Source organism: Saimiri boliviensis, chromosome 5 (assembly GCF_048565385.1).
Source record: "Saimiri boliviensis isolate mSaiBol1 chromosome 5, mSaiBol1.pri, whole genome shotgun sequence".
Lineage (NCBI taxonomy): Eukaryota > Metazoa > Chordata > Mammalia > Primates > Cebidae > Saimiri > Saimiri boliviensis.
In genome coordinates, this window is record NC_133453.1 from 27,886,939 (window position 1) to 27,910,254 (window position 23,316).

Here is a 23,316-nt window from a genome sequence, read left to right on the forward strand (position 1 = left end):
CCATAAAAACAGCATTGCCTAAATGAAAGAGGTCTTCTCTGAGGCTGTTACTCCCTCTCATCTAGGATGGATATATAATGTGACATAGAAACCAGTGCTATTAACAATTATGCCAGGACTATAGGTGTAAATTGAGACCGTTCTTGGCAAATCAGCTCATACCATAAATTTACCCATAGTCCTCTCAAGTGAAGTCTTTTCATTTTCTATTGATTCATCTTGCTCAAGTTTAGACTATGGAGTCAGCATCCCCTACATAGTCCAAAGACATTTTCAGAACATACACACGTTCAAGTAAAACCCCAGTTCCTCTGATGCTCATTCTTTCCGGCTACCACCTCACAATTCTTCCTCCTTGCTTTCATTTATCAGTTTTCCAGGGATTCATTCTTCATAGACTTTAGCGCCTAGTCCAATAGCTCCCATTCTTCCCCAAGAGCTACATCTCTTGATTATCCTTTCATGTTTCTGATATTCCATCCCCTAGGGGCCATGACTTCTCAACCTCCATTCTGGATTCTGGCAACTTGTTGCCCATCAGAAATTTCTGTTCATAATCTTCCATACCTTCCTATCTGTCACTATTCCCTTATGCAAATTATTTAGCTTCCCTGGGACCCAATCAAAGTCTCTGTATCCCTTTACTTCTATCTGTCAGTACTCTCTCTGTTGGTATCCTTTGTATAGCTTACTTGGTGATCTATCACTCCAATTCATTTCTTTAAGTCAAGCTCAACTTCTTGGATTCAATGCCTTCCATCTCTGCAAGCCATGGCATTTTTTACACTGGATCAATCCCGTGGTTCATTCTTTTCAAGATTATATCTGGGCTGTGAGCCCAGCTACAGTTACAGCTTACTGATGGTTTATTTGTAGTCACCAGCCTCAACTGGGTCCTCTATTAGGCTTGCCTTTTTTTCTGCATTTTTTTCTCAGTTAGCCTCTCTCACTTTCTTTAAAAATGCAACTATTTCAAATTTATTCACCCTTCCTAAATTTTCAATCAAGTGGCTTTTTTTTCAACCTTAATACATAACATTGATACTTCCTTCAAACCTTTCCTCAAGTTCCCATTATGACAACTTACAAAATTACTTCCACAGTCAACCTTCCTTTCTTACTTATCCTAAGTACATGAAGTATGTCCTCTTCTAGCTGAAGCTACTCATGATAACTGTGCAAAAGATCCTCTTCTTTTCTATTCCCTCAGGGACCCCACTTTACTAATTTTCTCATTAGCACTGAGATATGTCAAGGTATTACTTAAAAGACAAAGCAAAACAAACAAGAAACTTCCCTCAATCCCACATCTTCCTATAGCTATTAGCTTCTACCTTTCCTTTTATAGCAAAACTTTTTGAAATTATCGTCTACACTGACAGCCTCCATTCCCTCACTTATTCTTTTCTCAAGAACTCTGCTGTCATTATTATAGGCAGAATTTGATGGTGTTAATCTCTCCTTTTCCCATTCTTAGATCTTTTGGGTTTCCTCTCAGATCTCAGGAGCTCCATGTAGACAGGCTTTCTCAAAAATATTGCTGTCCCTCATGAATTGACTTAAGTAGGCTGGCTTGCTTATGAATCCACTGACATTCTAAAGCTGGCCGAAAGATGGTGGCCATGATATTCTCAAGGATCAGGAGAGATGTCTAGTCAGGTGATAGCGACAGTGCTGAACGGCATGGCCTTAGGGAGCTCCACTTTCAAGGGACTAGCCATTAGCCTTAAACTCAAGTTTACAGATGCACTACTGTACTGTTCTTAGAAAGGAAAACCATACATTTCTAAACTCATAAGAAATAGGTGTAAAAAACCCAGAAATATCATTTATTTTTGAAGAAAAATATATTGATCATGTATATTCCCTTCACATAGGAAAATCACACAGAGAGTGAAAATATCAGAAACTTGCTAATGTTGGGTTTAGAACTCATCAAGGAGTTTTGTGTATGGTAGACTGCCTAACGGCACCAGGCCTGACAGCCGGCAGTGTCCCCCTACATCAGAAATGACCTCCGAAGGCAACATTTCCAAAGACATGGGAGCAAGGCACTCCTCTGTCATCCATATTATGTTGTGAAGAAACACCATTTCTTTTTGAATATTCAACCAGTCTGATGCCAAACATTCAGTCTCCAACATAAACATGGAAAAATGTTAAACAATATATTTTCTTTTTTTTTTAACAATACATTTTCAACATGTCAGATACCACATTCATTTTATTTGTTGGCTACTACCTAATGTTTTAGGAAGCTCTTCTGGGTTAGGACAGATTATTCAAAATGTCCTTAAGCAGAGTTCCCCAAAAATCACTGATTGGCTTTTCAAATAAATAGTATCTTTGTTATCAAATAAAAGCACGACTTCTTATTTTTAGGAAAAATAACCTGTTATGAGAGAGCAAATATGTAACTTCTACATGCATGAGATAGAAAACTCTAATTAAAATATTATAGTTATGCTTCTCTACTCCAGTATTAAGTGTATTTATATATTAAAAATGAGAAAAACATTCTAATCTCACATGCTTCATGTAATAGTCCCTAGCAAAATGTTCGACTTGACTTTTACTATAAACTGAGAGCTGCTCTCCACCGGAAAAAAAAAAAAATGTTTCCTGAGAAGTCCAAAATATCATTTAAGAATGCCATAACCATTAAAATTAGTGTTTATCACAGAAAGCCATGCATTCATTATTTACACATGTAGGTGAAGTATGTCTGCACAAAGAAAAGTATGATCCATATTTCTGGGAGTAATAAATCTGAAATTATCTCCTTTGAAATAAAATGTGCAAATATGCTTGGTGACCCAGACTTTAAAGTTATGTTCTAATCTGGATCTCTTTGTCACCACTGATTGTTAAATCAATTCTTTATAAGGTAGCTTTCTTTCAATTCACTCTCAGTGATTCTCTCATGTCATTCACTTATTCAGAAGAGCTCAAAGTAAATATTTCAAAGTAGATATTAAGAAATATGTGATATTAATATACTACAGCCAAAGAGGTAATGTTTCACATATAGATAAGTATTGGGTTTGACAAAAAGTTCTATGTTGATACCACATTCAATCAGCCTCCTAAAAACACCCTGGACATTCAGTATTCTTTCAAGAGATTCAAAAATAGACAGTGTATTACTCCTAAGACTGGATTTAACTACAGTAAGAGGTCTGTATGACTGATGAAAGTAATTGGCAATTTAGAGAGACTATAGTATGATGGTTATGAATATGGGCTTTCTAGAACTTAAAACATGAATTTGACACTGTCTAGCTCTAACGCTGTGGGACCAGAGACAAGGTAATATCATCTTTAAGCTTCAGTTTCTTAATGGGAAAAATGAGGATAATATTACCTCTCTTAAAATCACAGTGGGTGTTAAATGAGATAATTAATGTGACATGCTTACCACGGTACCTGGCACAAAATAAATGCATATAATTATAAAAATGGTATATGTGACTTTCCTAGCCCCGATACTCCAGCTTCATTGAAATCATATGGATAAATGGCCTCAGGGGGCCGCATGTGGCCCGTGGGCCGTATTTTGGGGATACCTGAGTTATATCAATTCAAAATGCTACTGATTCTTCATATGGATTTCTCAATAACAGTACACTTCAAAAATACAGTCTTCCAAAGTGGCCATTTCTGCAATATAGTTTACAGGATTTAGAGTGATATTCTTAGTCTACTGAGTGGGACTTTTCCAGGTGTCTAGTACCTCATCATGACGTCAAGTTTTAAGTACTTTTGAGAAGCTTCAGCACAGTTGCTGGGGGAGATACACTGATGGTGTTAGTCTCTTCTTCATCTATCATGTCTTGAGACAGTTTAGAATGTCACACTAAGTTCTATATTAAGCTAACCTTTTTCTAAACCACAGTCATGAAATTTGGGGGAGGTGACATTTGACTTTACTACTTGTAAATGACCTTTCTTTGATTCAATTCCCTTTTCCATAGCACACACCCTCTTTCAGAGTTATAAAACAGAAAATGGCTACCCAGTTCTATCCCTATATGGTTCTCAATTCCCTAGGTTGTAACCATCTGGCTATAAAAATGGGGAAGGTGAAATCCCTGGATTATTTCCTTTACTATCTGTTGGTATGTGCTTCTCTTTTTTTTTTTTTTTTTCAGTCTATACAGAATTGTTTAAGCAAGTGATTAGACTTTGCTTTACTGTGAAAGAATTTTGGTTTATAAAGAGTTGAAACTTCTCACAAACACTGGGTATGTACTTCCACAAGCTTTTCACAGGATTAAAAAGACAGTATCATACTGCTATTGGCACTAGTTTAACCACCAAATGTTTCCCTTGAGATGCAACCTGTCATCACTCTGCTTTAGAGTATGGATCTCTCTTGCAGAAGCCAACCTTTGATATTACAGTTCTTTAGGGTAGTCTGTCCTATTTTCACCTCCCAATTCCAAAGTCAAATGATTATGTTTGGTTTTCCTTCTGGTCTCCAGCAAAATAAGTTTCTTTTTAATCTCTTACATGTAGCTGCTAAAAAGTATTCCAAATTATAGAGTGTTTTTTGCCCTGTATCTAAATTAATGCTCACTAGGCATCTTCTCCTTTGTTATCCTCTTTTGGTAAGTTATGTTTTCACAAAGTGGAATCATATCTTTTTCATTTCTTGAATTAACACTTTATTGAGGATTCTAATAACTTCTCTGTACTTTCTGTGCTCTAAAATTTTAGGGTTTCTTAGAAGAATGATCTTCCTAATTTCTTTTAGAGTTGATTGGTCTCCCCAATCTCTTTTAGAGTTGAACTTTGACCCAGCTCAAAGTTCCCTCATTTTTGCATTAATGAAACTCATTTCATCAAATGCTGAACACATCTGCATTTTGAAAGCAATAGGGATGGATTTTAATGACACCTTTAAAAATGTGTGCTTTCATTTTATTCAGGAAACTTTCTGGTCCTTACCCCATTGGTTTAACTCCTGTAATTTATAATTCTCATTTGTGACAGAGATAGCTTATCACCTGCTCTACATCAAAACACACTCTCTGGAAGAAATCTGATAGTATTCTATCGATGTGTGAATTTAAGTCATAATGTTACCTTTTTTAGGGACATGGGTATTTGCACAAGAACCTTATCTCTAATGTCAAAGTGATACACTTAAGAACTCTTAAAAGAAACTATTGTTTAAGGTAGTTGGAATTAGAAGACCCTCACCCTGTGGGATTTATAGGCCAGTTGAATAGACCCCAGACTATCAGTGTACTCAGGGAAGTAAAGTTTGACAGTATTTATATGCTTAACTTATGAACTGGATTTGGTATCTTAGAATATTTTCTTTGAAAAGGCAGTTCCATTTTTGGCTTTCTTGCTTCTTCATAGTGCCAATCTAGGTCAACAGGAGTAAGTGAGACCATTGTTCCATATCCCGCTTAAAAAGAGAACACTACTTCAAAGACAAGAACAACATCACCTGACAAAAATAAAACAAGTTATCGGTTTTAAAACATTATGCTTATGTGTGCCTGTTAACCTTAACTTTTTCAGGGATTCAAGTTATTTTAGGGTAACTATTCTGGGTGATTACGTTCTATTTCTAGCACAATAAAGCCATTTAAATAAATTAATTAATTTAGAATTTGTGTCCAAAAATTTCTCTGATTTTAGGAAAGAACTACAATTTTCCCAATTGTCCCCTCCCACCTTCTGCTAAAAACAACACTAAAACTTAAAAACATAGAGTGAGTTCCTTGAGCAAACAAAAGGTGATTTTATCCAAATTCCTTTAAAGGGTTCTTAGGGCTTTCAAATCTAAAATAGATAAACTACTCAAAGAAAACAAAACCAATACTCCGTATTTGTACCTTTTAGCTACATTGCCTAGTAAAACTTTTCTTTTGCTGATCACACTTAGTGATTACAAAATTAAACCTATTTCATTTATTGACAGTCACCCTGATTCATGAATTCTCAGTGAGTAACAGGAAATAATTTGTTTTTGAAACTGAGGGGTCACATAAGTGCATTTTATTCCAAATTGCATTTTTATATGCAACTTTAGCCAATGTTCATATTTATATTTGCAAAATTAACATATGAACTTTAAAATATTTAATTTTATATAATTTTATTTTTAATTTTCATAAAATTTTATTTTATGTACATTTTGCAAATATAACTGTTATCTACCAAGAGGTTCAGACTGTTTGCATGGCTTGCAAGACAGAGCTGACCTGTTAAGGCAATTTCTAATATGACTTACGAGCCAAGATTTGACCAAATTCTTTATGAAATCAGCATGTATCTTTGAAATCTGACCTTTTTTACCCTTTGTACTTTGAAAATAGAGTTTAATACATGAAAACTAGCTGAGTATATAATTTCTTCCATATTCATTCGTTTAATAAATGTTTATTGAGTACCAACTTGTGACAAATATTGTGCTACTTTTGAGAAAACAACGATTAACAGGACGTAAACGAGAAATGACAGATACAGGTGAGGGGAAGGAAGGTAGCAAACCACACTGCCATGTGTGTACCTATGCAACAATCTTGCATGTTCTTCACATGTACCCCAAAACCTAAAATGCAATTAAAAAAAACCAGGATGTAATTGCTGCCCTTCAAAAGATCATATTCTAGTGGGAAAGACGGATTTTATTTTAAAACTCAACACATTAATAAAATACTTACAAAGTATGTTATGAAGGAAATATTCAAGGTGCTACGATAGGAGTTGATGTAAGAAGGAGCAGTTTGGGTAGGATGGGACAATCAGAAAGAACCAGCTACATGAAAAATGGTAAGGGTTGAGGTTGTGTTTCCACCCCATCCCGTTACCTCTTCCCTAAAGTAAAAACTTAATTCTACAACTGGATACAGTGGCCAAAGAACGTGGTACTCCACTTCCCTGGTGTTATATTTTAATGCACAGTATAGTTATAGACGTACCTTAAAAAAAAATGAGTACAGTTTATGTCTTCTGGCAAAGACCAGAAATAAACGCACCCTCTAACTACTATCAAAAAATACTACCCAGAGAGGCCAGGCTCGGTGGCTCACGCCTGTAATCCCAGCAATTTGGGAAGCCCAGGCAGGCAGATCACCTGAGGTCAGGAGATTGAGACCAGCCTGGCCAGTGAAACTCCATCTCTACTAAAAATACAAAAATTAGGCAGGGTGTGGTGGCAGGTGCCTGTGATCCCAGCTACCCAGGAAACTGAGGCAGGAGAATCACATGAACCCCGGAAGTGAAGGTTGCAGTGAACCGAGATGGCACCATTGCACTCCAGCCTGGGCAACAGAGCGAGATTCTTTTTTTTTTTTTTTTTTTTAAGTACAAAAGTAGCCAGGTATGGTGGTGAGTGCCTATAGTCCCAGCTACTCAGGAGGCTGAGGCTGAGGCAGGTAAATCCCTTCACCCTGGGAGGTGGAGGCTGTAGTCAGCAGAGATCGCATCACTACACTCCAGCCTGGTGACAGAGTGAGACTCCATCTCAGCAAAACCACAAAACTACCCAGAGAAATTCTGAACAAAGTGAATTACTACAGTTTATACGAGGGTTCTTTCCCATGAGTGGATTGCATTGTGAATCTTAGGACTACAGACTCCACAGACATGAAATAAAACCCCCCAATCTTGGTATGAAAATGTAATTTTGATTTCTCTGGATGAGTTAGATACACCATAATCTGCAAATAAGAAAGGAATGTGGGATATTAAAAAGAGGGAAACCTTTGCCCAGATGGTCTAATTCTCCTGGGTGTTCATGAGATCTTTGTTATTCCAAAATCTGGGATTCATTCATGGGGAGGCAGGGTGACAGAATGTAAAGTGTCTGAATGCTTAGCCACTAGAGGGGGAAAGTGTGCCTCTGGTGACTAGGGAGCCAATGAAAGTTACCTCTTGAAAAGGACAGGCTTCAAGGAAGCGAAATTAAGCTCTAATAAACCAAGGACAAGGACTACATCAACTTGGTAACTTTGGGGTACTTGAAGATGTATCTTTTAGAGTTCACAATGGATCCTCTTCTACCAAATAATTAAATTGTGTAATCTATCAAAGGCATTTCATCTTAATTTTGATTATCTTTATTTCATATTTTCAAGGATCTCTATAACTCTACAGATTCCTAAACACTTAGGCTGAGTTTTACAATTTATAAAAGTTATATTATCCTTAATATATTGGGCATTTACATATTATAAACAACATATAGATTTTCTGAGGTAATTTAAGACTAAAATATTTGCTGTCTTTTGGGATGATTAGAATGATAAACTGGTTCTCCACCCAGACTTTCCCAACTAATTTTAGTTAAATAACTGGCAACCGTTTAAAAATCTGCTTTGCCAACATATAACTCACAGGAACTGCAGTTTGTCTTAAAATCATCAAGTGATATTGTAAGCCTGAGCCCAAATAATTTCTCTTCAATGAAAATTTGTTAATCTTGTTTGCTGTGTCACACTACCTACCATTTTCTATAGTTAAACAAAAAGAGACTATCGTTACAATTGTTTAATAACACAATGCATGGGAAAAAAGCTTTAAGAAGTAATTCATTATAAAAGCTACAGTATCACACAAGTTATATGGTATCCAATATTTAGTGTAGATGTGAATAAATCCCTTCCCTACATCAACATGTAAAGAAAAGACACTATCCAAAATTACCTACAGAGTGGTGCTTAAGGTACTCGATGATTTTTCAATATATTGTTTTTTTCTCAGCAGAAAAAACCTCACCAACTATTTCTGGGATTCTTCAAAGGAGTAGGAGGAGAATGGTGCCTGTTCCTTCTCTTCCAGCATTGATTTTCTTCACAATCTGTGATACGGTTTCTCTGAAACGCTGTTTGGCAGCCCTGATAATTTCATGTGTTTTCAAACTTAAGCCACCCAGACTACACAGTTCACTATTTTCAGCTCCTTTCATTTTCCTTTTCCCTTTAATTACAGAAGTCTCTATTCCCTCTTTTTGCAAATGTGGTCAAGAAAGATCCTAAATGCTACTATTTGTAGAAAGAATATGCATTTGTTTTTCTCTGGACGGTTCACCTAAGGTCTTTCCAAATAAAGGAGCCGTGATGGATAGTGATAGGCAACCCTTCACAGGGAGCAACTTTTTGGACCCTCATCTGTTCCTTTGATTTTGGGGGACGTGGCACATGCCCCGGGGGAAAAAAAGCAAGTGAATACTTTAATTTTAAATTGCAGTGTTAAGGCACGTTCAAAACAGTCACAGCTGAGCGCCACCTCAGACGTGAACGTCTTCCTCAGTCTATCGCCGAGGACCCCTCTGATCGCGCTCCGCGTCCCGGTCTGTGCCGCGCGTTTTCCGAAATGGGGCCGCAGAGTCGGCGGCGGAGCCCGGCGGGTGGGAGGGCTCCACTCGCACTCCCCGACCGCGGCCGGGACGCGGTTCCCGGGCCCCGCGCAGAGCGCCGGGACCGCCGCCCCGCTCCCTGCTCCCGGCCTCCCCGCCCATCCCAGTTGGAAAGAAAACTTCGCGCGGCCGAAATGAACGTGCCCTCACCGTTCCAAGCCTTCCTTTCCAGTCAGCAGAAAACGTGAGGTTTATTAGGACACGGGAAGGGGGGCTGGGGGTCGTCGTGACACACTCGGGAAGCGGTTTACCTGGGCCCCCGTCACAGGCGGGGTCCGCCGTCCGGGGACCTACGGGCTGGGGGCGACGCGGCCGGGCGCGCGGGTGGGCGCGAGAGACTGCGCCCGTCGCGGAGCAGCCGGGGCAGCACTTGTCCTGTAATCGATTGCCGAGAGCGCCGAGCGGCTGAGCGCGCAGACCCGCGCACCCGCGCCCGCCGGCCCGCGCGCGCGCACACACACGCTCTCATCCACACACGCACAGGCGCTCGGGCCCTGCACACGCGCACGCGCGCGCACGCACGTCCGCCCGCCCGCGCCCCGGGCTCCGCCGCCCGCCGCCCGCCGCCCGCCACCCGCTGCCGCCGCCGCCGCCGCCGCCGCCGCCGCCAGCCCGCCCTCCGCCCGCGGGCGTCTGCGCGAGCCCGGCCGGCGGGGGAGATGTGCTCGGGCTCCGCCGGATCGGTTTCTCGGGGTTTGACCAGCTGTCCCGGGCTAACCCTGCTCCTCGCTGAAGATGGAGGAAGTAAAAACAGGATTACCCTTAGCTACAGATCCACTGCCTTAGTTTCCACCACCAACTGCAGTGCACAAACACACGTTAGGCACAGGAAAGAAAGAAAGACAGAGGACACATTAACAGTAAACACAAACAAAAGGGTGATGGGATTATTTTACTGCATGCACTGCTGAGGTAAATCTCCGCTTGGCTTTTGCGTGGTGAAGAACAGCTCTTGTTTTATTTGTCTTCTGATTCATAGATTATATATAAATATGTGTATGATTTTCAAAGGGGGGAGTGTTTTCAAAGTTAAGTATAATTATATAGGATCTCGTTTTGCACTGTGATGTGATCAAATGACTTGTTGCTGTTAACCAGTAATAATAATAATGTAGGTATTTTTCTCTGGGATGGATGGATTGTGGTTCTGATTAGGGTAATGATTTTTGTAAAGGACGCTCAGGGAATCGGGTTGAAAATGATGTCCTCTGCCTTAATTTGTTGTCCCCTCCTTGTAATCTGTTTCTGGGATGTTAATCGATTAATCAGTTCTCATCTCTATAGCTGTTATGAATTTGGACTTGTTTTGCTTTGTTTTAACTTGAATTCCAAGAACAAATATTGGGTAAGCTGGAATAAATTGCAGCTGTCCAGATAGAAGGTAGTATCCAGATCCTGTTGGAATTAAAAAAAAACAAAACCTGGTATGACACATATACAAAGGCAGCAGTTAAATCACTTTGACAGGTTCTAGTATGGGCGAAAGAGATGGAATTAAGATTTAATTTTTTTTCTTTTTTGCCAAGGGCCAAAACCAGTCCTGTGAAGTTGGCCTAGGTTCCTAGCTGGGTTCTGCCTGACTGTCCCTCCCCTCTACCCACCCCCCCCTCCTTTTCTTTCAGTTTTCTTGTCTTAGCTTTTGGTCGATTCTTAAGGAACCGGTGGATCAAGTTTTTTCTCTTGTTAATCGCATTGCTATAGCACTGACTGACCTCTCTCTCTCTCTCTCTCTCTCTCTCTCTCTCTCTCTCTCTCTCTCTTTTTTTTTCCTCTTTCCTGAAAGTACGTGGTGCCATTCCTGAGTGACTTTTCCTACTAGACCATCCCAAAGGGACGAGGGGGAGGGGTGGAAGGAGGAGGAGGAGGAGGACGAGGAGGAGGAGGAGGAGGAGAAGGGGGGTGTTCCTTCTCTCTCATTTCTTGGTTTTGTTTATCAGCCGATCTGTTTGCTAGATTTGGGCTTGGAATGACCCACCTGTAAAGTGCTTTTCCTTCCTCCTCCCCTTGAACTCTGCAGGGGGCTTGGCTTGGAGGGGGCAAGGGAGGGAAAGAGAGAAGGGGGAAACACAAAAAACTTCTTTCTTTCTCCCTCCGTTTATCTTCAGCCCGACATTGTCACCTCCTCTTTGAGGGGTTAGAAGAAGCTGAGATCTCCCGACAGAGCTGGAAATGGTGATGAATCTTTTTTAATCAAAGGACAATTTCTTTTGTATGTACATTTCGTTTCTCTTTCTCTTTTTTCTTTTTCTTTCTTTCCTTCTCTGAGGGTTAATAACCATTTCATTGATGGGGCAGCCTTCTTTCGCTTCTCCCTGACGTTTCTTTCTTTTTAATATGTGTGTTAAATGTGTACATTTTTAAAGAGATAAGCTCATTTGTAAAATATCCGAAGAAACTGCTCCCCTTTTAAAGTTTACGGATCTTTCTTTAAAGCCTTATGTAATCATAATTTAAAGAATGTGATAACAGTACAGCAGGTTGAAATTTAAGTGCTATGTAGTGAGTGAGTTGGGAATTTGATCTGATTATTCCATAAAGAAAGAAAGAAAAGTTTTTTTTTGGGGGGGGAAGGGAGGGTGGTGGTGAAGAAGGGGAGGGGAGGGAGAAGGGAAGTGGTTTTGGAGACAAGAAGTGAAGCTGCCTGTTTTCCAGTAAGTAATGGAGAAATTCCAGGAGCCAGGGCTAAATATACTTGGCGATCAATACAGAAATGGCTCATTGTGAATAATTTAGCTGCTGGTGCAGTCAGAGTTTTGAAACTAAAGGCAAAAAGGACCAAGGCCAAAGGGGTGGGGGGCGGGGAAAGTAAAAATCTTCTCAGGACTTGTCAATTCTTAAACTTTTTTCCCCCCACGGAATACAGTTAGATTATTGATCTTCTCATTATGTGATTCAGAGCTAGGGGGTGTCATCTCATATAGTTTACTTTTGTTTCTGAGTATTAAGTTCTGTTTTGTGTCATTCGTGCATGAGAATAATTGGCCAAAGTTTTTTTTTTTTTAAGTGATTCCCTCCAGCACAACTAAAGTTTATGAAATTTTCAAAATCAGAATGTATTAAATAGGCTTGGCATTTGTATCCAAGCATGGTCTGGCAGGAAATTAAGATTACATTGAACAGGTGCTTACAGAGAACTTGGGGTAGGCTAAAATGTCAATACAAGTCAGGGAGTTGGCCAACTGCTGTAGAAATCTTCAAGACACCGTTGGGCACTAAGTTTTTTATTTTGTTTTGTTTTCTTATGTTTATTTGTCCTCCCCCTCCCTATTAGAACATGATGAACCAACTTGCAACAATTGTGAATAGAGCTATCTGTATACTGGGGAAATCCTCAAACTGCAGTGTGATTGTGGGAAGTAGTGAATGGTAAAATACTTAAATCCCAGTTAAAGCTGACACATTTGCGGTGTACCTCCTATTTTTTTCTTTAAACTCAATAAGTTTTGATCAAGACAGTCATTTCTTTTTTGCTCTAGCCCATCTCACAGCACACTTATCTTTCCTATCCTATCTCCAGCAGGAATCAGATCATTTGCAGAAAGAGTTCAGTGACTTGCAAATGAGCACATACAGTAGTACACTGTAGTATGTTTCTGGACACAGGTTGCAGCAGCAACATGGACTAACTGCTTGAAGCATCAAATAAATAAAGAATTTAATGGTAGATACTGAAAGGAATCATTGTATTAAGGATATAATCTTTTGTTTTGCAGCATTGCACTTTGACTATGGAAACAGAGGCTATTGATGGCTATATAACGTGTAAGTATTCGTTTTCATTAATTTGTTATTGATAATAAAGTTACCTTTGTATTACCTGTGTTTTAATTTCTGGATTATGAAAGTTTATTAATAATTCTGCATTCTCTTTTTCTATCTGTTCACAATTTTACCTTTGAATGAGTTTGAGAAAATAACAGCACAGAAGTGAAATAAGAAGAAAATATAGATACTAAGTTAAGTAGTATACTTAATAGTAGCTAGCAGATTACTTTATTGTAAGTTTAGAATAGGTCAGGTTACATGTGTGTTTACTAATGCGGTGTGTACTAAATATTTACTACTATGTAACCTAATTTTATTATGTGAAAGAGAATTAGCTTTCCTAACTTGACATTTCTGTAGCTACCCGTCTTTTCCACCTTCTCTCTGATAGCCAGCATTTTGGAAAATGCTCATTATAAGTGCTATATACTTAATAATTAAATAAGATGTTAAAAGAAAAGTCATTTTTTTAACTGAAAGATACTTTAGAAATCAGCAACTTCGTAAGACTATTGAGATAAAGTTTTGTTAATTTTTTTATTGCGAGTTGATTTTGGCTTTTCATCATTTCATTCAACTGTATTTCTAAATGATATTTCCTTATAGTTTCTTTTAAGGGAAAAATGTATTACCTTACAGTTTGAAGGCTATGCATGCCATTGGGTGTATAAAGCAAAGTTAGTAATTACATTTTATGTGTCATTGAATAGAAACCAAAAGATTTTATTTTGTGAAAGCAGGTGACAATGAGCTTTCGCCCGAAAGGGAGCACTCCACTATGGCTATTGACCTCACTTCAAGCACACCCAATGGACAGCATGCCTCACCAAGTCACATGACAAGCAGTAAGTCTTCATTTTATGATTTTTTTTTTTTTTTTTCTATTTCTCCAGCAACAGACTTGAATTTGTTAGGTGTGTGGGGTCCTCTCACGTTGTGGTGTAGCTACAGTTATAGATTTTGCTAAAGAAAGAACAACACAGATTTATTCCTATTCATTCTAGTATTATAAAATATGAGCCTGCTTACTAGTCTGAACTATCCCAAGGTGGCATTTGGGAGCTGGTGCTTACCTGTATCAGGTAAGAAAGGTTAGAATTTGCTTGTTATTGTTTTGACTTGCCAGGTTTATGACTGGATTTTTTTTGTTGTTGTTGTTGGATTAAAAATGTGGAATTATCAGTTCCAAAGGACTCTTCACAGTTAAAAAATAAAATAATTTTATATTGCCTTGGTAGAAAGCTAAACCATCAGTAGTAGTATTACAGTGTTACTTGCTTTAAAAAAATGTGAATGTTTCTTCTCCAAAGCATTGGAAGTGAAGTGTAATTGAAAATTTATAGAACTTATTTATATCCATTTCTCTAACAAAGATGAAAGCAGTTAGTCCAGAGAAGAACTGATAAAATTTGGAAAGGTGTTTTGAACTTGTAGGAAAAGGCAGTTTGGGCTACTATTTTTGATAAAGTGTTGTTTATTGATACATCGTATTGATAATGTATTGATACATTGTTTTCATGTAATAAGAAAACAACTTACATGCTGTTAGTGACAGAAGACAAAATACTTTCCTTTATTTAGTATATGATTTTTTTCTTAATTATAATGTTTTATCAGTTTAGTTATCAAGTGCAAGTGCTTTATTACTCTTATTCAAAAGTAATTTGAAATATTTTTTTCTTTGTACTTTCAATTTATATTTTATTCTTATATATTATAGAAAGAACATTGGACTTATATGTAAATGTAATTAAATTTACAAGTTTTCTATCTTGGCAATACGTGAAGGAAAGGCATTTTCTTTCCATTTTTTCCTCCCTGAAGATTTAATAACTAAGAGAAGTGAATCATCTACTTAATTATGAGCATATTCGTAAGTTCATTCTGAGTATCCAGAGAGAGCAACTTTTTCTTTTTAGTTCTCTCTAACAGCTCTTGAAACTTTATTATAAAGCTACAAGCTTAATAATTAGGAAAGACTACTGAATTATAAGCAATTCATTTAGAATACTATTAAATACATTTTGCAATTTATTAACTTTAAGTAATTTTAGTTATTGACTTGAAATGTGATTAAAGTATTTGAGTTTGCTTTATTTATTTAAAAGTTGTAGTTATTTTAAGTAATGAGGAAGATTTAAGAAGTAGTCGTTATAATTCTTTTATCGTTTAGAAAGAAAATGCTAGTAAAGTTAATGAGTGAATGTATACTAAATTGAAATGCTAATCTCAAAATGGACCTTTTGCATTCATTTTTTTTTTTTTTGCTAGTTTATTTGATAAAAACTATACTATGACTATAATTTAGGCAATAGAGTTTTTATATTTCAATATACTAGTTCTTTGGTATAATATATTTTTATTTCTCAGATAACTCACATGATTTCCTAAAGAGTAAAAATAGATTAATATGTAGTTTCTGTTAGTTATCTATTGGCTTTAGAAACATTGCATGTATAGGGTAGGGAGTAACTGTTAATCAGAGACTTGACTGTCATCCCCTAGACACAACCAGAGGAAAATGCTTGTCAATTGGTTAACTGGCTGCTTTATTTGTGAATTTGAATCTGGTTTTGTTTCAGAAAGGCAGTTCACTCATCTTTTTAAATAAACATTGCAAAGTGTAGGCATGCAATTTGAACAAATAAGAACTGTGCTTTTAACATTTGAGCTTTTCTCACCTAACAACAGTAAACTTATGTTTGGTAGAGAGTTTTTTAACTTATTAGCCTGTGGCAATTCCATGTTAATACAGTTTTTGGCTAAGCTGCACATGTTTTCAGGTTCTTTTCCAAAGAGTTGCAGGTTAAATATTTTGGCTCTCACTTCAGAGCTGTCTCTTGCATCCTTTATGTAGCCTCTATTTACAGTATCTAGGTTACCCACTTAGGTGTTAGATGGAGAAGATACCCATTTTTCCTCTCTGTTAGATCTAGGAGAATATCAGCATTTTAGATTACCAAAGCAAATAGTGATAGAGAGGGACTCTTGTCTATTAATTAGAACAAGAGACCTAGAATTGGTCACTCTGATGTGTTTTTGACTTAGAATAATTTTTGTTTGCATCTGGCCTGTCGAATCACTTGTGTCTGAGATCACTGGTTTTCCTAAATCCCTTTACATGCATTGTTGACTTTGTTAAATGAAAAGAGCTTATTTATTTTCTGCATTTTTTAATATCTTCATATATACTTCCTGAAGGGTGACTGTTTCCAAAAACAGAACTGCAATTTTGATTGAAAGTGTTAAAGCTAAAAGTAAATGTGAAAACCTTTAAGATAGTTTCTAGTAGCAGGAAGGAGAGGATGGGAATATATGTGTAAGGAGGAAAAAAGTTATTTTTAAACAGTTTTAAAAAATAAAATAAGTAAAATATATTTTTTAAAATAAAAGAGCTAACATTCTGGCCAGAAAAACTATCACTAAGGCATAAGAGCTCACTTATTTTGGCTTTAGGAAGGTAGTCAGTACTACTGTAAGGTCCCAGCATTTGTTTAAGCTGTTTGGTAACTATTCTAAGATGAAGGGTTTCTGTGCAACTTGCTGCCAGCTATTGTATAAAAATAATGACAGCAGCTATCATTATTTGACAGTGCTAGAAAAGAGCACTGGCGACTTGGGAGAGAACTAAAAATGTTACATTATAATGCCTGACAGTTTTGGGTTTTAAAATTTAGCATGTAAGATAAACTTAAGAAGAAGTAAGAGGTATTAGTGATCCTAACATTTTATAATGACTACTTCCTATGGTTTTGAATGAATTTTCTTAGAGAACTTTGAACTTTTTCTTCTGAAATAGGATCTGTTTGATAAGAAGATGGGCATTGTTGCCTGAGATCATTAGTGTACATATTGAGTCTGCTGGCAATCTTCAGTGTCAGGCATGACAGTATATGCCTTGATGGCTATTGGAAATACACAGTGTTAAGTGATTTTAAAAATAGAATCTGGGAGTTAAGAATCTGAGGCAGACATCTCAGAACAATATAGAAATAATCCGTATTGTATTTCGGCCCATCAGATGAAAAACTTACTTTGTGATTCCTTCTGTTTCTTGGTTAGCTCATTTTCAGTTCTTGCATAGTTGTTGAGGATTGGTTTCAGACCGTTCTATACTGGCAGCTGATTATTTTGAAAATTGCTTAAAGTTCAACATTTTAAAATTAATTATATTTTTCTTATCTATTTTTTATAATGTTTATATATAAGTTCACCTTGCAGGTAGTTACTTAAATGGTTACATTATGATGCAAAATTTGTTTCTGTTACTTTAAAGCTCTTAAGTGGATCAACTGTACAGTCAATGCTATTTATCAGTCTGATGGCCAGGTGGCATGTATGGAATCGGAAGAAGTAGTAAGTCTAGTTTTACAAGGCTCTGACCAATAATCAGGTCAGGGAATCTAGTTTTTTCTTTTCAGAGTGCTTCACATTAGCTTTTTTCTCAGCTAGTTTCCATTTTTAGAATCTAGTGAAGCAGAAGTATATTATGATCTCTATTTTTCTTATGTGGAAATTGAGACTTGAAATCAATTTACCTCTTAGAGAAGTTAGCAGAAAGATGAAGTTATCAGGATTGGGACATAAAATTATGATATTACCATGTGGGTTAGTTAGATAATTGCCATCTCTACAATGTCACCTTCTCAGGGTGTCTGCTGTGTCCAATGCTGGCCCATATTTTTGTGGCAAAAACAATATTTCAGAAACAGAAGAGTGTTATTATGAGGGTGGAGTGATATCAGATAATCTTTTCAAGAGGGTATTCTAATGCAGTTTTTGAAATACAGCCTATATTATGGGACTCACCAGCTTTCTGAGTTGTCTTCTGTAGCTTAGTTTGGCAGTCACCCTTGGTTGAATTTCTGTAAGACACACCCTAATAGAACACCAGATGGGCTTGATGTAAAATCTTCCTGTTTTAAGACACGGTACTTAAGTTTGTGTATATACCCAATGTACTTTACATTTAGTTCTTATTTATTAGGGAATTAAGTAAAAATAGTTCTGATTTAACTTGTTTACAGCAATCAGAGATAAGTGTCATAACTATGTACCAAAAGAGAAGAAAAGAGGGGGAAAAAGGAAAGTGAAGGAGGTATATATATTTGTGGGTAAATAACAGCAAAATTGCTATAATTTTTTCTTTGCACTTCATTCCACTCCCAACTCCCCGTCTTTTTAGGCAGCTTCATTTGTGAATTAAAATCTGTTTTCAAAAAACAAAACAACTTAACGGTGGAAAGATTATCCTCGTTGTCTCTATCTTTGTTTAAAATCTGTTTTTTCTGCTGGAAGTACCGTTTAAAAAAAAAATGTGACATCATTGATTATGTTCTCTTTGGGAGTCTTCCTGTAAGCTGTATTGAATTTTCATGTCTGGGTTCCGTGCTCTTCTCTCCTAACTTTTGATATATTGATATATTTTGAATATTCACCTATTTTTATCATATCTGGAAATACCAATAGCATGGTTCTAATCCTAAAATGAGATAGAATATGTTGTTTTTCTTTACTTTTTTCTTTACATCTGTTTATGTTAAATGTATTCATTGACCCGTTAGCGTTTTCTTTTTGTGAATTAACTGAGACTCAGTATATCTCTGCTTTGATATAGGTAAGGATTATTTAGGGACGGTTTCCTTTATTATAAATGTTATAATCACCACTGGAGTGAGAGAAGGTAGGGGGCATCCCATCCTTTATTGAGTGCGCTTAGTATACTAGATGCTTTGCTTACTGTTTTACTGTCTCCACATCAATTCTGTGAGGTAGGCAAGTAATAACTCCATTTTATAACACTTAAAACTGAGGCTCAGAAGCAGTAGCTTGTGAGTGGTTAAAAATATGGGCTTTGCAATTATGCTGGCCTGGCTTAAAATTCCTGCTTTCCTGTGTGACCTTGGGCATGTCACTTCACATCTCTGAGCTCCAGTTTCCTTATCTGTAGGATGGGGATAAGCAATGCCTACCTCAATGCGCTGTTGTAGGTTTCAATAGGGCCATATATGCAAAACGCTTAGCACAACTTCTGGCACATGCTAAGACACAATAAATAATCACTGCTGCTGTTACTCAGAGCAGTCAAGTTACTTTTTCATGGACCTATGACTCATAAGAAAAAGAGTTTGTTTTCAAATCCAAATCTATTTGAAATCTGGGTCTTTTGTTCTTTCCTGTTTATTACACAGGTCCAGAGAACAGAGATAGGGATTTCTGACAATTTAGGGTAAGAATTGAAGCAGGACTCCTCCGTTATTTAAAGCCTCTATGAAGATTTTGGTTAAGAAAGAAGTAGAGTTTGTCTATATGTCAGAATTGAAGAATTTCGGGAGGGGTGGTGCTCGACATTCCTGAGTATAGTTTTGTGGTTTTGATTATATGTAAAGGAAATTACTGCTATTATTGGTGATCCAGATATACCAGTCATTACAAATGAAAAAAGAAAAAAATTCTCTCCAAAGAGTAACCTATTTCTATGGAGAATCAATTCTTACAGAATCCTCATCTAAAATTTAACCTCATTTGATGTTTCTGGTAGTACCGTAAATTCTCACTTGATGATTCCTAATAAAATTGTTGGTTTAATTGTTGATTGTGCACTCGAGCATAGTAGTTTAGGTGTTTTAAATTTGAAGTAGGCTTAAAATGCAATTATTAATTATTTGAAGTAGGCTATAAATGCAATTATTGAACATTTTGCTTTTCAATTCTAGTTGATCAATAAATATTTGTGAGATGCCTCATATGTACCAGATATTGTAAGGTGAATTCAAAGGTGAATAAATAGTATATAGTCCTTTTCCTCCAGGAACGCATACTCTAGTGGGACAGACAGACATTAAATAGGACATTTTCCTGTAGTAAGCTGAATGTCTTGATTATTATAGGGGATGAGAAATGGTGCTAGTTTAGAAAGATGTTTTTAGATGTTTTAAAGATGTTTTTAGTTTAGACTGCTTGAGCCGAGACTTATTAAATGAATAGTATTTAGGGGAGAAATGGAAGGCTTTTTCAATAAATGATGTACCCACAATAAGAGGTGAGAAATAGCATGCAGTATTCTGGGAAATACAAGCAAATTGGTATTTCTAGACTGTAAACTTGGAGTCTAAGAATTTGAGGTGAGGAACGACTTTGGAGAGTTAATCAAGACAGGATAATGGAATATCTTGTATGAGGGTAAACCTGACTTTCATTTTCATGGAAGTCAATGGTTTTAACAAAGTTGGTGACTTCAGTCTTTTTTAACTGACATGGATCTATTTCACTACAGTGTGGAGAAGAAGATTGTGGATGGGGACAGTCTATAGGCAGGTGAATCTTTAACAGTCTGTTTCGGTGATTGACAAGTCATGAGAGCTAGCAGTAGTGGGATAAATAGGAAGGAGAAGGATCTAAATAATATTTAGTAGCTTAAAGTAGACAGTACTTGGGTAATAGAATTAAGGAGAGAAGATAGTCAACCTCTATATTACTGGATAGATGGTGGTATGTTCTGTCAGTGAAGATAGCAAATACTAGAGCAGGTTTCCTAGAAAAGATTTAGCTTAATTCAGTTCTGGTTTGAAACATCTATAGGGTACAATTTGGGAGGCTGATAGCAATTAGTCACGTGTTTATAGACGAAGTATGAATTTTCCTAATTAGTGAAAACTAGTATTACCTCATGGTTTGGTTACTTTTCTGCCCATATAACTTTAACAATAGTTTAATATCATATTTTAAAAACATTCATGTCTAAGTAATTCTCAGTATTTGATCAGTGACCTTATTTCCTCAATTGCCCATTAAATCAAAATTCTATATTGAATTGTATGTGCACAGCTTCAATAAACTTTTTTGCTTAATGTAATCCTATGCTAGTCTCAGAAGTTTAATTAATTGACTTACTGATTTTTGGACAAAAAGCTCTTCAACATTTTGTGGTATATCTAATATCATAACTTCTATATTTTTTAAAAAATTGTAAGACAAGTGCATGCTATATACTCTAGTGCCTCTTCTCTAATGATTTGTCTTTATTCTGTAACTTGTTTCTTTATAAATAAATATGTTACTGAAAATATTATATACTTATTACAGGTTGTTAGCTAAATACTAGTCAGTTTTGCCACATTAATAGCTAAGGATTTAATATTCCTCACCAGAGCCTTTTTGAAGACTTTTAGCTAAATATGCAGATATAATATATATTATTTTTAAATGACTTTGTATGTAATTAATTTTTTTAAAAATATAACATTATGCCCCTTGGGATGAGGTTACCTGGAGGGGAAAATGTAGCATATATCTTAATTAACATACATATTCTAAAATATTTATTACAGAATTTCATCTTAAAAAATGTAAGCACTGATTACCTAAGACACCATAGAATTCCAAATGAATGTTAATGCTAGAAACAGTTCTTCTGAGATTTCCTGTATGTGGAGATTCAGAACTCCCTAGAGAGATATTTTTCATCTTTTGATCATTGATCCAGCATACGTTTATTAAGCACTTACTGTGTATGATGCACTGCTGGTGCTGGGGCTCAAAAAATACGTTTGAGGTGTTTTTCAGAAAAGGATGTTATCTTCAAGGGTTCAAATGAATTGATATTTTTTGTGAGATCATAATACTGCTTATTACATTTAGAAGTAAATGAGTGTGATGTGCTAACCATGACTTGTATCCATTATAGATTAATGAGCTGCTTCTCACCTTTTACCTCCAAGAGTTTTTCAGACGTGTATAAATTTGAGGAGGTACAGTGAAACAGACAAAAGGGCAACCAGCCACCTAGATCAGTTCTTACAGGATAACATTTCCCTACAAAATTATTTATAATGCAGGATTTGGTACTCATCCTTGAAAGTTCCGAAACTAGATTTGTAGCACACTTAGAGTGAATCTGTATCTCAAGGTTGACTGACATTAAACAAGTTTATGAAATTGATATTTAAAATCAGATTGCCAATTTATGTTTAGATGTTAATTAAAAATAAAACACACACACACACACACCCCTCCCCCAACCAACAAGCATAGGAGCTGTATCACTCTAGTTGGCCTGACCAGATCATTTTGTTCTTGTGAACTGACCTATATGGGTAATCAGTAAAGGTCATTTAGTGAGCAAGGAATCTGAACAAAGGGAGTTAGTTATATAATTCAAATGTTTGATGGCATCAGACTAAGAGAGCCTAATATATTCAGCATCACAATAGAGATGGTGTTGCCATTAGGATAACTATGGTTGAAGTCCTTTGTCCAATTCCTTCTCCTTTGAATGTACATGGATTTAGATTCCCTAGATGTATGTTGAACCAAAATACTTCTGAGAGTCATTCCCTCCCACCCTTGGCTTCCTTGGCTAAATCCTCTACATTGAGTCTTTAACCTATATTAATACATACAATCAGGTTATGACCAGTTTTTTTTGGCCTGGGGTCCATTCATTTTCTTTAATGTGATTTATATTTCTGCTTTACTTTGTAAAATGTTGATTTTATAGCCTAACTCTATGAAGACAATCTTACAATGCCCATGAAGGATACTTCCTTCAACTACTATTGCCATAAATTCAAACTTCCATTCACAGAAATCTCAATAACCGATGTCAGCAGTTTAAAAGTTTTTAATATCTATTTTAGATGAAGATGGAAAATAGCACTGCCACCTGAGAAAGATACCTTAAGTTAGCTGGTGATATAGAGGCACTTGCAGTTTATAGGTCAGAAGAAAAAAAACACCAAACCAGTGTCATGAAATTATTGAAGCGATCTGAGTGCAGCAAATGAGATTTTATAGCAAATGGTTGTATTACATGTTACTTAGTAGGAAAGCTGTCTTAGTCACTGAATGTGAATTAAGTGACTTTTTAAAGCATATAGGTTTATTTGGGGGCCACACATTGATTATAAAGAAATTAATCAGATTTTCCAGATGTGAATCTTTGAGGAAAATGGTCGTACCTCTTCATCCCCAGCATATGCATTGTACAGATTGTAGGAACCCAGTAAATATTTGTTGAGTGAAAGAACTACTTAAGATTAGCATATTACATATGTCTATTTAAATAATATGCTTCTGACCTGCTTGAAAAAATTTGGAAACTTGATTTCTTAGTTGTTGAAATAATCCAAAATCTTAATTTACTTGTGTTTAATCTTAATTCTCTGTTTGGG

The 23,316-nt window shown here is 36.6% G+C and overlaps 1 protein-coding gene and 1 long non-coding RNA gene across 10 annotated transcripts in view; one reads left to right on the forward strand and one right to left on the reverse strand.

Moving 5' to 3' along the window:
- The window catches only part of LOC141584548 (uncharacterized), an 82,152-nt gene extending 72,395 nt beyond the window's left edge, over positions 1-9,757 (reverse strand). The window contains exon 1 of the long non-coding RNA XR_012517620.1: positions 9,631-9,757. This is a non-coding gene — a long non-coding RNA (uncharacterized LOC141584548). The remainder of the gene's footprint in view (positions 1-9,630) is intronic.
- A 271-nt stretch (positions 9,758-10,028) lies between these two features.
- IKZF2 (IKAROS family zinc finger 2) overlaps positions 10,029-23,316 on the forward strand; it is a 229,016-nt gene continuing 215,728 nt past the window's right edge. For 3 of the 9 annotated variants that reach the window (XM_003925577.3, XM_074399068.1, XM_074399071.1), the window contains exons 1-3: positions 11,277-11,551; positions 13,093-13,141; positions 13,885-13,989. In XM_003925577.3, coding sequence (XP_003925626.1) covers positions 11,549-11,551; positions 13,093-13,141; positions 13,885-13,989 — 157 coding nt within the window. In that variant the 5' untranslated portion in view covers positions 11,277-11,548. Of the gene's footprint in view, positions 10,292-11,276; positions 11,589-13,092; positions 13,142-13,884; positions 13,990-14,060; positions 14,227-23,316 lie in introns of those variants that run through there. The other 6 variants (XM_039470175.2, XM_003925578.3, XM_074399070.1 and 3 more) reach the window with 4 other exon arrangements.